The 17,429-nt window shown below is 55.7% G+C and overlaps 1 protein-coding gene across 7 annotated transcripts in view; it reads right to left on the bottom strand.

Annotated features, from left to right (window-relative positions):
• Sema4d (semaphorin 4D) overlaps window positions 1-17,429 on the bottom strand; it is an 83,435-nt gene that overhangs the window by 21,842 nt on the left and 44,164 nt on the right. For all 7 annotated transcript variants that reach the window (XM_048800292.1, XM_048800291.1, XM_048800295.1 and 4 more), the window contains exons 4-13: window positions 16,943-17,088; window positions 14,446-14,508; window positions 12,873-12,971; window positions 9,371-9,464; window positions 8,502-8,615; window positions 7,406-7,551; window positions 6,281-6,456; window positions 6,041-6,197; window positions 4,628-4,850; window positions 3,694-3,809 (exon numbers count right to left, since the gene is read on the bottom strand). In XM_048800292.1, coding sequence (XP_048656249.1) covers window positions 3,694-3,809; window positions 4,628-4,850; window positions 6,041-6,197; window positions 6,281-6,456; window positions 7,406-7,551; window positions 8,502-8,615; window positions 9,371-9,464; window positions 12,873-12,971; window positions 14,446-14,508; window positions 16,943-17,088 — 1,334 coding nt within the window. The remainder of the gene's footprint in view (window positions 1-3,693; window positions 3,810-4,627; window positions 4,851-6,040; window positions 6,198-6,280; window positions 6,457-7,405; window positions 7,552-8,501; window positions 8,616-9,370; window positions 9,465-12,872; window positions 12,972-14,445; window positions 14,509-16,942; window positions 17,089-17,429) is intronic.

The raw sequence follows: 17,429 nt of genomic DNA, 5'->3' as shown, positions 1-17,429 counted from the left end.
GCCACAGAGGGTGGGAGGGCCCATTCCAGGGAGGCCCCTGACCTCCCGCTCTCCAGGACACTCCGCCACCTTCTCCCTGAGAGCTGGGCTACAGGCTTCCAGAGAGCCACAGGGAAGAGCAGGCAGCCAGAAGCCTCCAAGGAGACCAGCGCCTGCTGCCGCCCGGGCCCACCGGTGGAGGTGCAGTGGGCGGGCGAGAGGGAAAGTGGCGGAGTCTTCTCTCCTTATCTGTCGGGGGCAGGTTTCCGGACCCCCCCCCCCCGACATTCCAAAACCTGGGGATGCTCAAGTCCCTTCCCTAAGCACAGACCCTACACACACCCTGCTGAATGCTTTAAATCCCGCTAGGTGACTTGGAACACTTAACGGCGTAAAGGCTCTGCAAACAGTTGTCCTGTGGTACCATTGGGGGAGTCACAAGAAAAAGTCTCTCTACGCGTTTTGCTCTGGGATATTTCTGCCCCGAGGTGGGCTGGATCGTGAAGGCAAAGCCTAAAGATATGGAACCACAGACACAGAGGACCGACCGCAGCTTCCCCGTGTCACAAGTCCCCAGAGTAGACAAGTTGGGTGACCGTGGGTTTTAACATGTGCCCACAGTTCTTTGCCATGCCTCCCCTGTGCTGGGCTTGACTTCCCTACCCTGGGTGTGGGCTGCACTCACTGATGCATGGAGCAGGCAAAGGACAGAGGTGACTTGGACAGAGAGTCCACGGTTGAGGGCAGAAGCAGGAGACATTCCCATGGCGTGCTCCCCAAACCCACCACCCTGGGACAGTCAAGAGAAAACGGCAGACACTTTGCAGAACACCTGGCCAGGTCTCGTCAGGCAGGCTGGGACCAGGGACAGGTGGAGACGTGAGAAGGTGTGACGTCCGAAAGCATCCCAGGCCCTGGGAGGAGGAGGGCAGCGTGAAGGGTGCAGGGTGTGGGGGCCAGTGAGCGGCACTGTGTCCCCCACAGCTCCTGGTTTAGGCAAGGACACACTGCCTCTGTGACCTGCCACTCAAGGTGAGGCTGGGTGGGGGCACAGGGACCCCTGTCTATCACTGCTGGTCTGTGGAGATCCGAATCACCTCAAAATGAGAGCTGTACCACGGCGAAAGAGGGGAAAGTGTGGGGGGAGGGGTGTCACAGGGCCAGTGGGGTGCACTCCCCTGCTCCTAGCTGCCCAGCCTCTCCTTCCCCTGGTCTGGTGACTGTCCCTGCTGGCTCACGTGCACACGCAGCCCTGGGGGCGGTGAGGTGAACGAGCTCCAGAGCTCCTTTGCTCCCCAGGCCACACGCTGGGCGTCCTGGCGAGCACAGACGCGCCTGTCCCCTGGCTCAGCGGGCCGAGCACGGTGCCCTAGCTACACGTGCCCCGGGAAGCGCAGGAGGGACTTGAAGAGACGAGCGCGCGCCCAGAGTCAGAGCAGCATCACGGCCTCGAGCCAGAGGGCCACAGAACCCAGGCTGGCTAGAGCACGGGTAAGACGGTCACCTGTCCCACGTATTCGCCACCGCCACCAGAGAGGAAGCGCGTGAGGAGTGGCGCATCTGCTCCAGCTGCAGGCCAGGGACAGGGAGGGCACTGGTGCCGGCCCTTCTGTGCCGGGCCTGCGGGGCGGAGGCGCTGCCCATCAGCTCTCTACAGACGAGGGCTGCTGCTGCAAGGGGCGGGGGGACAGTCCTTTACCGCTGACCATTCCTCTCTGCTGCCGTGGTGGTACCAAGCCCCTGACACCCACCCAGGCCGAGGAGAGTGTGGGACCCCATGGCGGATGCAATGCTTTCTTTCCTGCTCCTGACAACTGAGCCGTGTCCCTGGGTACCAAGGCTCCTACTGGGACAGTCAAACTGGTAGTCCATCAGGACACACAGCCACCAGCCCTTCCTCCTGGTGTGGCCATATCACCTAGTTCTGGCTGAGGGCAGCCACAGAGGACTGATCTGTAACCGCCCTACCCAGGAACCCACCCCCATGCCTTCCAGAACTGGCACCCACGCCCCCACCAGCCTGGGTCCCTAAGTGACAGCACAGAGCAGAGCTCTTCCGCAATGGACTCCCCTCTGCGGAACACTGCACGTTCCAGAGGCTTCCGGGGTGCTCACCCCAGCCTGGTTGAAGCAAAGACCCCAGGAGGACTCCTAAGGATAGGCCTGGGTGGGGGCTGGTGAAGCACTTCCTGAGCCCTCCAGGCCCCATATGCAAGGGAGGCCGAGAGGCCAGGCCAGGCCAGGCCGGGCACGGGGCATCTGGTGGCTGGTGACTGACTGATGTCGATCCATTTCCTTTCCTCTCAGTACTGGAGGGGCAAATGCACTTTAAGTGGCTGGGAGGGGAGGTGGCCAGGGAATAGGAGTTTGAGAACCAGTCCCAAGCTTCCAAGCTTTGTGACTCACTTAAAGGGGAGAGGCTGGGAGACCCTTGAGGAGTGTTGCACCTGCAGGAGACCAGCTCTGTGTCACCCAGCCAGAGGGATGGAAGCCCCTCCTCTGCCCACCGCTGGGATGAGCTGGCTGGTCCCCACCACGTGGGTAGAGGCCTTTGGCAGGAAAGCCCGGGAAGCAGCCCCTCAAGCCCCTGTGCGCGTCCACCCACCCCTGCTGAGGGTGCAGGGGAACTGCAGGTCTGACCAGAGACTCCCAGCCTCAGAGGAAGGCGGCACACAGGTGACATCTCAGCTTTGTCCCAGAGCTGAGCTTTGGAAGTGAGGTGCTGGTGAGACGGGCCAAGCACCAGGGCCAGCACTGGACACGGCCATGTGGCCCAGGGTCCATCTGCTCGGTGTCACAGCATGGGGCCTGCCCAGCCGCCGGGTTCTCCAGCACCCTGCCCTCAGCACTTCAAGAGGCTGATGAACCCTCGAAGCCACCCAGTGAGGGGGACTTCCACTCACTCCCATGCTCCAGGGAGGAAACTGGGGCACAGAACAAACAACGGGCCTCCCAGGTCACGGCCACGTGCAGCGGACAGCATCTGGATGGACCAGCCAATACTCTGCTCCTCCCTGCTCCAAACCTGCTGCAGAACAGTGGCACCTCCTCCCAAAGACAGTGTGGACGTGTGACAGGGGATGGCAGGCTTCAGCCAGAGGGTGACTCCAGCCCCCACCCCTGGCTGCTTCTATGAGCTCAGGGGGTCCCCAGTTCCAAAGGGCTGAGAAAAACCTGATGAATATTCTGTGACCTATGAACATTTCGGGATGTGTGACGCTCACCCAGCTGGGGCTCGGCTTCTAGCCCACAAAGCCTCACGTGTCCACCATCTGGCCCTGGACAGAAAACGTCTGCCCACCCTGATGCGGGAGGAAGCACCCTGTTGGCGTGGAGAGAGAGCTGTGTGGCGGTCGCCTGTCACTGCTCTGCTGATGAGTCACCAGTGTCACACCCCTCTGACAGTCTGCAACCTCACCAGCGCCGGGCACCAGGACGTGTTTCTACAGGCAGTGCCACCTCCCTGGCACCATCCACGTGTAACGACGAGGCCCTGCCATTTCACCTCCCAGCTCCGTCCTGCCTCCTCCCCAGGCTTCAGATCCGCTGCTCATGGATCGACTCTGGTGCATCTGAAGGCCGGTTCACCTGGGCCAGGAGCCGGGGATCTGCCCATCCCAGGCGCCTGACCCCAGTCCAGCCAATCGCAGATGATAGAGACGCAAAGCCTCCCAGCAGGACGGCCACCCCGCCTGGCTGCCCAGGCCACTGTACCTTCTTTGAGGAGAGAAGCAGAGTCTGGATGGGCTCGGAGTCCCGGAAGAGCTGGGTCTCCTCGATGACGTGCATGTCATTCTCAAGACTCACGGCCTTGTGCAGGGCACCCCGGTCTGCAAGGTCAAAGCCACAGGTCAATGAGACAACCATGCCGGGACACCCGCCCCAGTGGCAAATGCTCCCTCTTCTGTCCTCTCAAATCACTCCCTCTACAAGTGTTTAGAAAAGCTTCACGCCGTTTTTAAAAAGTCTCTGGCAAAATAAATAATTGGAAACTCCAGTTGTGGGTTATTCCAATTTTCTTATGAAGAATAAACCCCTGTTCCAAGGTCAGTTCCAACAACCAAGTCAGAGCTCTCTGGGGCGGCTGTGGCCCTCTGCCCGCGCTCTGGTTGCTTGTGGGGAGTGTCAGGAGGGGTCAAAGGCAGGCAGGTGAGGGTGGGGCCCAGGCAAGGTCAGCTGCAAAACTCCAAGCTATTATGGCTGCAGGCCACTGTCCCCATTCCAGAAACACAGGTAGGGGAGGCAGGCCTCCCACAGCACGTTCAGGCATCTCAGTCTGGTTCCTGGCAGGACAGGAATAAGGTCTCCTGCCAGCAGACAGGACAGGCCACGCTGACGGTTCCTCCCAGGCTGGCAAAGGCAGCTGCAGCTGGCACGGTCATCACCCCAGCTCTGTGGCAACAGGGACAGCTCTGCACCGCCCAGCCCAGATTCGGGTCATGGTTAATGAGTGTCCCGGGTGCCCTGATGGTCACAGAGATCTGGAAGCTGAGGCATGGCGACTTCTTGGAAACCCTCTCATGCCTTCACAATCGGCTGGGGCCATCTGGAGGTAGATGCTGCCTCTAGTCGTACAAAATTAAGGACATTTCCCAATTTCCTTACCCCAGGACAGACACGCTGAGACTGTCAGGCCCTCGGGACCCACCTGTGCTGACAAACATGACGTCGTAGACGGTCCCATCCAGGGCCTGGGTCCTGTCCACCACAATCTGAGTGTAGTTCACACCCTGTTTGATTAACCTGGGTCTGTTGTCTACTGGGGTCACCGAGTCGTCCATCAGAGGGTGGTCTTTGACGAACTGCAGCGTCTTGTCTGGTAAATTCAGAGAGCTGGTGTAGTTGGCGGCCCGGGCCTCCCTGTTGATGCACTGTGGGGGCAAAAAGACCCGTCGTCAACGTGCAGCCGCCGGCAACCCAGCACGGCTTCCGTGTGGCCTCTGGAGCTCGGAGCTCACGTCAGGCCCAAGACGGGAAGCCACACACCAAAATTCTAGGAAGCAGGAAAAAGTGAGTAACTGAAGTGGCCTTTTCCCAGGAACAAGGGGACATGGTTTGAAAGCACATCCATAAGATATGATTGTGTTTTGGGACACCTGATCAGTGGAGGAATTATCTACTTCATTTTATTTTTTAAAAATTTGTTCTTCCCAGTTATGCTTGACAGCAGAATGCTCTTTGATTCACTGTACACAAATGGAGCACAATCTTTCACTTCTCTGGTTGTACACAAAGTAGAGTCACACCATTTGTGCCATCATACACATACCTAGGGTAATGACGTCCACCTGAAATCATCTATTTATAAACGAAAAAGCTTAGCTTTCCCCTGAGAAGAGAAGCACGCTAAACACTGCCCAAAACCAGCCTGGTCCTAAGCAGCATAAAGGATAAGAGGCTGGAAGGATTTTTCCAGTTCTACCTTCCTGATGTGGAGAAACCAAAATTGATGACAAATGACATTTTACTGCACACAAGCAATGATGGTGTGGGCCGGAGGCCCCACACAGGGAGCGGGGCTGGGGGAGCTCGCAGGACCAGGTCACAGCCCCACGCAAGAGCTGGTCACAGACACCCAAGTCACCACCAATTCACCATGCAGGTGCCCAGATCAGACTAGAATATTTTCTTTATGCCTAAAATTTACTTTTATCGGAGGGGAAAAATGTGACTTCTAGTGATTAGTGGACAGCTCAGCTCATGAGGGTGCAGAGGTCTTTGCCAAGAAATCACGATCCTCTGCAGGAAACTGAAAACGAAATGGACCTAACTGTCTTATGCAATGTTTTTATTTCCCAAGATCAGCCCACGCCGGGGACACGCCTTCTCATTCTGGTTGTGTGTGGCAACAGCGTCACACAACCGGCAGAAGAGAAGGACACTCGAGGGCGGGGGCTCCTCGGCCCTCCTGGGCTCCGTGGGCACTTGGTCTGGTGCAGAGACTCACCTGGCCAGGTGACCCACCTGCCAGGAGGCTTGGGCACCTGCATCAGGTTCACACTGTGGGCCTTGAACCCTGAGTGGGACCAACAGCCCTCCCTGGACCCTGTCCCTCGCTCACCGCTCCGGGTCGCGGCGTGGGCACCGGGCCATTGTAGCGCACCCACTTGGTGTGGGACTGCTCCACCGTGGCACTCTGCATGTACTTCCCACTGGAGAAGACGGCCTCCACCGTGGACAGATTGTAGACACACACCGCCGACAGCCCCACGTTGTTCCTGGGGACAGGGAGGCTGTGTGAGCGCCTAGGGGTCAGCGGGCAGCCAGGAGGGCACGCACCCCATCTGCTAAGGGCACTTACAGCTGCGGGGTGAAGAGGGCGTAGAACACAGGCTCCTTCAGGCCCGGGGCCCGCAGTACGAACACATCCTGTAGCACGTTGAAGACCAGGCCGCTGTCCGGCCGGGAGCAGATCAGTCTGGCCTTCAGGAAGGAGGTCCACTTCTTCTGCAAGGTCCTCAGGCCGCCCTGGTCCCCCTGAAATCCCAAAGAAAAGACATGGAGGGGCAGTAGTGACCACTCCCCAAGGACCCTTGCTCTACCCTGAGGTCCCCACTGCATTCACTCAACAGGAGGCCACGTGGCAACTGTGTGTCCAAGGACTCCCATGGGGGACAAGTATCCACCAGCTCCGAACTGAGCAGCTGGCCAATGACCACTGCTGCTGTTTTCCAAGGTTCTGGACGGCTCTTTCCCAGGCCTCTCGCCCTGCCTCCCTGAAACTGCCATGTGAGCCCCCTCCTAAGCTCTACCCTGAGGCAGCTCTCTCGTGCTAAGAACCTGCTAAAGCTCCTTATTTTGAAAGCATCCTCGCTTCCTGAGTGAGCACTCGAAGCTTTGTGTCTGTCACATTTAGTGCCAGTTCTCGCCTCTTAACTATAAACCATGAGAGAAAAATGGTGAAATTCCAATTCCAAAAGTCTGGTGAATACATTCAACAAAAACTGACTTCTCAGCCAGGTGCGGTGGGGCACGAAACCATGTCCCAGTGGCTTGGGAGGCTGGACAGGAGGATCTCGGTGAGGCGCTAAGCAACTCAGAGAGACCCCGTCTCTAAATAAAATACAAAAACGGGCTGGGGATGTGGCTCAATGGTCGAGAGCCCCAGAGTTCAATCCCTGGTACCACCCCGCAAAAAAACCCTGGCTGTTCACAGCCTGGGGTGGTCTGGGGAAGGTGCATCAAATCTCCAAATCCCCTGGCCAATCAGTCACATGTTGGGTACCAAGGCCCCCTTGTCCCCCAGAAAAACCACCAGAATTCCTGAGACAGGAAGGCCTGGCACCCGAGAGGCCCCAAATGGTGGTACAAAGGGGCACAATGGCAGGGAAAGTGACCTATCAGACCAAAGCCGGGAGGGACCCCATCCAGGCGCATGTCACGCAGGCGGGCACCGCGGGCATGCGGGAGGTGGGGCAGCGCTCACCCTGCACACTCTGGCCACACGCGGGATCATGAGCTTGAAGACGAACTCGTACTCCACTGAGGCCTCCGTGAAGAAGAAGTAGACCCTGTCGTCCTCGCCCTCCTCGGGGCTCTTCCGGATCACATCAGAAAACACAAAGCTGGGCTCTGCGGGGACCACACGGAGCCGTGTCACCGTCCGCTCCCCAGCCAGCGCAGCCTGGAGGCCGGGGGCCTCCCTGTGGGAAGCCTGTGCGTGCCTCCCAGACTCCAGCAAGGAGCCCAGACACCGCCCTGCCTCCTCGGCCTTGGAGAGGCGCCCCCTGGTGGTCCCGCAGAGCACGGGGCCCAGGCCCACCTGTCCTGAAGCAGCCTGGGGACCTCATGGAGACAGACCTGGGCTGCCCCACAGCGAGGAGCAGCCAGCTGTCTTGCATCTCAGGCCTGGGAATCTCTGCCCTCAGATCAAGAGACCTCAAAGAAGCCCAGAGGTCCACCAGCCACACCCGCAAGGAAGGCCCCCACGAGGGGTCTCTCACCTCTGGCACCCCAAAGCCAAACATCAGACCCGCACTGTCTGCAGCGGCAGGGCAGCCCGACCCCTCTGACTGGGCGCTGGGGGCCGGGGATTGGGAGCTCCATCTTTAATGTCCTGCTGGGAACCTCACCACATCCCAGCCTGATTATCTGAGCTCTCCTTTTACTCTCAGAATCTCACTTTTTGGGGGGATGGGGTAGTACTGAGGATGGGACCCAGGAACCCTTTCCTGAGCTACCTCACAGCCCTTCTTAGAAAGACAGGGTCTCCCTAAGTTGCTGAGGGCCTAAGTGGCTGAGGCTGGCCTTGAACTTGTGATCTTCCTGCCTCAGCCTCCCGAGTTGCAGGGATTACAGGCTGCACCACCACACTGGGCTCAGAGTCTCACTTTTATGAAACCCTCCCAAATCTGTTTTCTGGATGGACTCAATGGGATGCCCCCAACTCCAGCGTGGGTCCTGAGTAGCACTGGAGACATCCCCACTGCCCAGGGGCTGGCACCAGCTGGGGACCCGACTGAGAGGCAGCCAAGGAAGAAATGGAAGGTGCGCCCCTCCCGCCAGGAGGCTGGGCCTCTTACCGTTCAGCCAAGGGATGGCGTACTCCGTCCTCAGAGGACTGTGGGAAGAGTTTCGGGAAATGATGGGTTCACTTCCCAAAAAATTATATGATGTCCCAGAATAAAGCTCTCCATCTGCAGCAGGCGGGAGGAAAGGGAGAAGGGAGTCAGCCTCCCGCTAGGCATGGAGGCCCGGGACCATCTTCAACGCCATTTCTCTGTCACCTGGGCAACCCCCCCACCCCCCATCAGGAAAGTCAGCTCCCCATCTCTGGGGCGCATGCCCGCACTTCCTAGGTCCTGTGCTTCCCCTCGACCTGGATGACTGCCGGTGCCACATTGTACGAGTTAAGAGGCGATAACCAACCAACAGCAATGACTGACAGCCCCTCGATTTACGACGGGGCCATGCCCAGATAAGCCCCAGGAACTGAGGACATCCTACGTCAAAAACGCACCGAGTCCGCCTCCCCTGCCCAACCCCGTGGCTGGGCCTCGCCTGCCTCACGCGTGTGCAGAACGCCATGTCAGCCTCCAGCTGGGTGCAGCCACCTAACGGCCCGCTTCCCAACGAGGTGATGCCCCCCTCGGGTGCCTGTGTGGCTCCCAGCCCTTGCCTCCGACGCATGAGACCCCCGCGGCAGGTGTGTCTGGTAGCAACTCTGGTCTCCAACAGGGGCATCCACTCCACACATCCCAGGACGTGGTCCAAGGACACACATAAAGCAAGGTGTCACACCACGGTGGCTGGTTATGAACCTCGAGTCCAAATGCCCTCACTCAAGCGCCTGTTCAGAGGGATGCATGCGTCCCCCCAGGGTAGCAGGACTGAGCAGGGAAGAGGAGCCGAGTGTGCCATGGGGACGTAGCTGTGCGGGTGCAGGACTTACCAACCATGACGGACGTGTAGCTGTGTGCTGGGTCAAAGGGACACCTTCCTTTGCCATCTTCATTTTTTCCCAGAAACTTAAAGGATGCTAAGTCCTAAAATTGAATAAAAAGAAAAAGCATCTAAACCATCGGAGTTTCCATGGTGATGATGTGATTCAGGGCCATTTAATTTTACAGACTGTTTATTCTCGCCAGACTGAGAGGGCAGAGCAGATGGGTGCTGCCCCATGGGTCCTGCTCAGATCTGTACACCAGTGCCTCAGGCCCCTGGCCTCAGCTGACCCACCTGTAAGGCACAGGAGGTGACGCTGTGGCTCTAGGACAGTCAAAGGGCCAGGGCAAACCAAACATAGGACATACTCAGCAAGCCGCCAGAACACCGTGGGCAGAATTTATCAATAAAGACCGGAAGCCGGGTGCAGGGGGGCACCTGCCTGAAATCCCACAGCTAGGGAGGCTGAGGCAGGAGGATTACAAGTTCAAAGCCAGCCTCAGCAACTTTGCAAGACCCTGTCTCATTATAGAACATAAAAGGGGCTGGGGTTGTGGCTCAGTGGTTAAGCATCCTGGGTTCAATTCCTAGTAACCCCCCCCCCCCCGCCGCAAAAAAGACGGGAAGAACTACAGTATCCAATAAACAGGTTACACAAACCGAATGCAGAAACCCTACCGCCCTCCCAACGTAACCATGCAGACAGATCCATCTCTGAATATGAAGAGCAAACCCAGTCTGCCTCGCAAGAAACTCAGGCAAGAATCTCCACCTCAGGATAATCTCACTGACAAAGCCAAACCTGTACCAGGCAAAGACAGATCAACTACATAAAGAACCGGAAAGCTGCTGGGCGTGGTGGTGCACACCTGTAATCCCTGCAGCTCAGGAGGCTGAGACAGGAGGACAGCAAGTTCTGAGGCCAGCTTCAGCAACTAAATGAGGTTCTAAGCAACTTAGTGAGACCCTGTCTCAAAATAAATAAAAAAAGGGTTGGGGACGTGGCTCAGGGGTTAAGTGCCCCTGGGTTCAATCCCTTGTACAAAAAAACAAAAACAAAAACAAAAAAACCCCCAGAAAACTCTCAAACAGGGAAAAACAGGACAACATTAAATGACAAATTGTGGGGAATTCCTGCAAAATGACAGATGAGGCGTGTCCACCTCTTCATATACGAGGGTTTGTAGAAATGCATACGGAAGATCGCTCAGGATGACAACAGGTAGAACCAGCAGCTGACCAAAGAACCAACCCTGGGGCGAATCTGCAGGAAATTCAGGGAGCGCTCAGACAGAAAATAAAAGTGGGATGTTGCTGTAAGCCAGCAGCCTGGGAAGGCTCAGGAGGGCGGGCATTGCCCAGCGAGGCTGGTGAATGACACTGGGGAATTATGGTACATCTTCTTAGCTACTGTGATAAAATCAGATTTGTGCAGGAAAATGTCATTATCCCTAAGAGATGCTCATAATGACAACTGGGAGGCATGGGTCATGCATTAGCATGTACACACACCTGCACACACAGCCACGTGTGTGCACACACATTCCCAACCGTCCCATCTCGGCGGTTCCACTCTTCTATAAGTCTGAAAAATTTTATTGAAAGCATCAGGAAAAGCTATAGGTCTAGGTTTAAACCAAACGCACCAACCACAGACATCTCTGCAGAGTCCATGTTTCAAAGATAGTTCTGCACGCTTCTCCATAGCTAGAGGTCAGCCTGGCTATGTGTTTCTAGTACAACTGCACTTTTTTTTCTTTCATTTTTTGCATTAAAGCAAAAACAAAACTGCTGTCTTTGAAGACTGGGGATCACACCCCAGAAGCTCCTCACCCCCTTCCCATATCAACTTCTGCTGTCAGCATCTGTCTGTGCTGCGTACAGACGGCCAGACAGACCCGTGCTGTGGGTCTCACCAGGCGTCTCTGTGGGACTGCCAGATTGCCAAGTGAGTTTCTCATGAGTGCAAGCTTTGTCTGGTTCTTTCTGACTCAAGGCTAGAGTTTGTGATTGTAGTATTGGGGATCGAAGTCAAGGTCTCCTGCAGGCTGGGCAAGCGTTGCACCTCTGAGTCACATGCCTCAGTTGTATTCCAACGGCACATGAAGCTTTTCATGACAGCAGTCTCCCCCACCCACGATTTCGCCTTCTGCAGTTTTAGTTAGCTGCAGTCAACAGTGCATTCTGAGTAGGTGACGAACTCACACACCATCAGTCACTGGGCAGCCACCTTGGTTATCAGATGAAGCCTCTAGGGTTTCACCACTATAGGTCATGGGACTATACCCAGCAGATAAGGAGGAAGTACTGATTAGCGTATTTTTATATTTGTCAGGTACTCGTTAATCTAGGACCATCAGTAGAAAACATGCTTGGTTTTTCGTTCTTCCATGTACTTACTTAAAATGCTCCATCTTACAAAGAGACAAACTCATGTGGATACAGTCATCTGGTCCTTGACAAAAGGTGCCAAAAAAATACACTGGAAAAAGCACAGCCTTTTAAACAAACAGCACTGGGAAAACTGGAGATCCGTCTGCAGGAGAATGAAACTAGCTCCCCATCTCTCACCCTGCACGAAAGTCAATTCAGAATGGATCAAAGACCCAGGAATAAGTCTAGAAACGCTGCAGCTGCTACGAGAGAACCCAAGGGAAACACTCCAACACAGAGGCGCAGACACAGACTTCCTCCACAGGACTCCTAAAACCCAGCCACAATAGCAGGAACCAATCAATGGAATGGCATCAGATTAAAAAGCTTCTGCACAGCAAAGGAAACAGTAATGGGAAGAGAGAAACGACAGAAGGGGAGAAGACCTTTCTCAGTTACTCACCCCACAGAGAATTAATATTCACAATATATAAAGAACTCAAAAAAAAAATCAACACCCCAAAAAACATTCAATAAATGGGCAAATGGCCAATGAAGATCTGAAAAAAAATGATCAGTATCTTTAGCCACCGGGGAAATGCAAATTAAAACTACACTGAGATTTCATCTCCAGTTAGAAGGGTAGCCATCAAGAATACAAATAGCCCTAGATGGAGGTGAGGATGCGGGAATCAGGAACGCTCGTGGACTGTGAATCAGCACGGCTGCTGTGGAAATCAGTATGGAAGTTCCTCCCAATACGAGGAATGGAACCACCACACGACCAAGCTATCCCCTCTCCCCGGGTATGTATCCTGAAGAATTCAAGCCAGCATGCCTCAGTGAGAAGGCATACCCAGGCACACCCTCCAGCCCTGCCTCAAGCCACACCCTTAGCCACAGACTCCAAGCTCAGAGGAGACATGAAGGCTGTGTGCCCTTGATCACAGGCTGGTTGGGCTTCCTGCAGGGCCAGGAGCTGCTTTCAAGTCCTCACACAGCTGACCTGAGAAAATCCTATCGTTTGGGGGGTCAGGGATCGTCTCTATGCCCTCCCCCAGGCTCCCTGTCTGCTGTAACCCCGGACCAGGCTGCCCCGAGTTCATCTGGTACCAGGGATGCGTCCGTGGCCTTACCAGGTGGTCACAGGTGGGCTGGAACGCGTTGGTCCCACAAACGTACAGGGTGGTGGCGCTGAGCGGCTGGAGCACCCGGATGTAGTTGAGACATTCTGTCTGCAGGAGAGAAAAACAGCTCACAGCTCCGGCTGCAGGAGCCTCCACTCTGCAAGCCGTGAGCCCCGCTCACTCGTCCCTGGGCCTTGTTCTCTAAGTCCTCCCCTTCACACCCGGGCCTTCCACAGAGTGGGGGTTCACTGACACCCCATATGACCCCTGGCAAACCTAAACCTCAAGCTGGCCTGTAATTTCGACTCTGCAGTGTCCACAGGCTGTTCAGGTGCCAGACAGAGTTCAGTTCAGTCCTTAATTGACACTCTGCAAAGATCTGGCAACCAAACGAAGCCGTGTGAGCTGACCTCAAATGGTACTGGGGACACCCGCTAGAGACAGAGATGCAATTTCCTCTCGCTGAACACACAGACCATTTGTCTTGCTGCTGAACCTGCCAAAGACTACACTACACCGAATCCCTCTGCTTTCCTGGAGACCCACCCTCTGCCCCCTGCACCCACTAAACTAGAAAAAGAGTCTCGGGATCCAGGCCCAACCATCGCCCAGGGGGGAGGCTGGGCCCCCAGGGGGAAAGCCAGCTCAGCGTCCTAAAAAGGGCCCCTCGGGAAGACAAGGAGCCTTTTAAGAACCCATGAACTATTTAGGGTGAAAGCACTTGGATTCTATGTGCCACAGGCTGAAATTATCTCAGTTCAAGGAAGTTTCCCTCTGCTGTGGCTCTCTCTAAACTGGTCATTCACAATCTCCTCCCGCACTGGGTTGGGAGGGCCTGTCCATGGTCAAGGCTCTCGGTCTCACTCAGCTCTAGAAGGACTCCCTGCGGCACCCGTGATCTGTCTCAGAGCCTGCTTTCGCTCATTTCCTAAGCTAACACTGGGTGTGGGGACAAATGATCAAGTAAGCGTCTAGCGCTTTGAAAAAAAAAAAAAAACTTGTTAAAAAAAAAAAAAATCTGTTTTCAACTTAGCCAACAACTGCTGACATTTGCCCTAATTCCACTGCCACGACCAATAATCAAGGACGACTGGGCTCTTATCATCTGGGAGTGGACATCTACATGGCCTCAGGTGGGGACACAAAGGCGCAGAGGATGGTGAGGGTGACCCAGAGCTCCTGGCAGGAAAGGACACTCGCCCAGCATCCCCTGAATAGGCCTCTCACTGAGTGCCCAAGGGACGCACATCTGCCAGAAACCCCCAGAGCCTTTGTCAGGTTCAAGCCCAAGTCTGCTGGCCACAGAGGGAGCACAGTGAGTCCCACAGCTGACACCATTTGCCAGTGGCCACTGGAAACGCTTTCTCTGGTCAAAGTCTCAGGCCATGTGAATGATGAATTCGATTCACTAAACTAAAACAATGTTTCATGAACGCCTCCTGTGTTTGGCATTGCTGTGAGAGCCAATCCCAATACTCAGGAGCACAAGAGACGAGGTGACCGTGTCCACCATTCAACCTGCCACCACGCCAGCCTGCAGGAGATGACCACCAAGTCGTACGCAGGTGGCAAGAGAGATTACCTGCTTCGATTTCCCCTTATCTGCACATTTTGCTTTCTTGTCTTCTGAGACCTTCCAGTGCACCTGTGAGGGAGAATGGGCCCGTTTTACTGAATGTTCTCCTGTGAGGCCTTCAAACTGATGCCGAAATAACAACAGGCCAGACATGGTAGTGCACGCCCGTAATCCCAGCTCCTCAGGAGGCTAAGGCAGGAGGACTCCAAGTTCAAGGCCAGCCTCAGCAACTTAGTGAGGCTGTCTCAAAATAAAAAAAAATAAAACAAAACATTAAAAGGCTGGGGATGCAGCTCAGCAGTGGAGTGCTTGCACAGTATGTATAAGGCCCTGGGTTCGATCCTCAGTACCACAAAAACGATAATCAAAACAACAGGACATTTCTTATGACCCAGAGACTCTTATAGATATTGGGGGTCAGCAGTCAGGAAACACACAGAGCTTCTTGGGCAGAGGGGGACCCTAGGTGAGGTGAGGATCACCCTGAGCCAATTCAGTAGGCTTCCACCACGTGCCCGTGTGGCAAACACATCACACAGGTTGGAATTTTCACAGCAATGGAGTCTTAACTGGGACACAGGAAGGCAGAACCCGGTCACAACTGGAAGAGCACCTTCCTTCAGAAACACCAGTGCAGATGAGGTTCGAGGTCCTTGCATGACACCCACGAGGGCAGAGGAACGTAAGATTAGTCGTGTGCCCTGCTCATGCTCCCAGGGAGTCCCTGAAGATAGAAGTCCCTCTACCTTCTCTTTAAGAGGCACCTCAGCTTCTATGCCCTCCTGGGGAGCACAGAGGCCATTCACAGGACAGTGGCCGGCACTTGGTGTCTGGCTGTGGTCCAGCTCATACTGGACTCCACGCTTCTCCAAGATGATTCTAGAGGCAGAACCCTAGACCAGGTGACCACAAGGTGACGGGGCCTAGAGCAAAATATCTACCAGACACACAGGGAGGAAGGGGCTAAGCAGGAGGTGAGACCACCTCACCCTTCCCCTCAAGTGACTTCTGACTATAACCTCTGTCTTCAAAGGATGACGCTCAGAAGCTCATCTGTGTATCCAACAGAAATACAAATGCTAAACCCTGGAGATGAAGAGAATATAAAACAGAGAGCTCCAGGGCAGACACGCACAACACAGGCCAAAGCTGCCTCCTTCCCCAGGGCAAGAAAACTAGCCAACAGCTAGGCCTCGGGAGCCAGCCCGGGGGCTGCCATTGGCCAAGAACAGGGCAACTTGAGCATCAAATAAGGACGGGGCCAGGGGTGCAGCCCAGGGGTACAGCGCTTGCCTGGCATGCATGAGGCCCTGGGTTCCACCCCAACATTGCAAAAGAAAAAAAAAAAATTCCACCCTGACACTAACAATCAAATAACTTAAAAACTCACTGTTGCCCTCAGGATAGAATTGAATCGTTCATAGGAACAATGCCCAGCATCTGTCCTGTCCTGGCACTCCCAGGACCCAAACAGGTGACAGTGGGCACTCTGTCTGACAGATGAAAAAGGAAAGGCAGAACCACACTATTTTGCTGGGCGCAGTGGCAACGTCTGTCATCCCAGCTGCTTGGGAGGCTGTAGGAGGGAGACCGCAGATACAAAGCCAGCCTCAGTAATTTAGTGAGACCCTAAGCAACTCAGCAGAACCAGTCTCAAAATAAAATATAAAAAAAAAGGGCTGGGGATGTGGGTCAGTGGTTAAGCATCCCTGGTACCTCCCCCCTGCCCCCCAAAATTGCCTTTTGCAACACTTAACAAGACACTGGACCTTGGCTGGGTGGGTCACAGGCCACTGAGGCCCAGGAGGGAGGACCCCCACCTGCAGGAGAAGTCTCCCTCCCTGGCCTGCACGGACAAACCTCTGCACCCAACAGGTGGCTGAGAATGTGTACAAGGACAGACCCAGGCTAGACTCTATGAGGACACAAGGGGCGGGGCCACGGCTGGGGCACCAGACAGGCTGCACGGAGCACCTTTTCCAGGAAGGAAACTGAGGCTGGGCCCTAGAAATGGAGGCTGCCTGGACAGTGCGGCCAGTCACGTGACGCGGCTGATTTCCATCTGACTCCAACTAAACGTGCAAACGAACCCAACAAACGCCTTCCGCACGCGATTCTGCGAAGTCTGAGTGCCAGCTGAGCCGGCAGGACGCGAGGTCGGAGGTGGTGTGATCAGAGAACAAGGAGTCCCTTCCCTAAGAGCTACACAGATGAAGGGGGCCGTGCTGGGGTTTGCTTCAACGCCCCCAGAGGCGGAGAGTGTCACAGGCAGCAGTGAGGGACAGCCTGGCTTTCCCGGAACCCCTGGGGCCGTGGGTTGCTTATGGGCATGGTGGAGATTCTTCCCTAATGGAAAGTTCAGGAACAAAAGATGGAAAGCAGCAGGTCTCTGGGTGAGCTGCCGTGGGCAGGAGCCCAGGCTGGAGGGGCACAGACAGGGAGTCGGGGGTTCAGGGCAGGCTGCCCGGTGTGCAGAGCCCCAGGGCCGAGGGGCAGGACCTACCTCGTGCTGCTTCCTGGAGATGTCCAGCGCCTTCAGCGCAAAGACGGCCTCTCGCGCGCCCACGTACAGCGTGTCCTCATCCTCACTCATCAGCAAGGCCGAGTAGTTGTAGATGCCTGGCTCCTGGAACTGCACCAGACCCACCTCTGCGGGAGGCCAGGGGAGACGTCAGAGCAGGGAGACGGGACCCAGGGAGTCACTCTCGGTGACAGGGAGCATCTGAGCAAATGCTTGCAAGTGCCAGGTCCACGCCCCACACCAGGGGCCGAGCAGCTTACCTACCTTCCTTTCCCATCCCTCAAGACCTGCCAAGTGGTCTTCCAGGAGACGACAGGCCAGCACTCCATCTGCCCACCCACCTCTCCCCTACTTGTCTTCAATCACTCATGGATAAAGCTTAAGAATATCATAACTTTTTTGGGGGGGGGGATGGGCAGCAGCTACTGAGGACTGAACTCAGGGCTAGCTCGACCATCGGGAGTCACCT

Source organism: Marmota marmota, unplaced genomic scaffold, assembly GCF_001458135.2.
Source record: "Marmota marmota marmota unplaced genomic scaffold, marMar, whole genome shotgun sequence".
Classification (NCBI taxonomy): Eukaryota; Metazoa; Chordata; class Mammalia; order Rodentia; family Sciuridae; genus Marmota; species Marmota marmota.
Note: the sequence above shows the minus strand (reverse complement) of the source record. Positions and strands in the feature narration are given on the sequence as shown.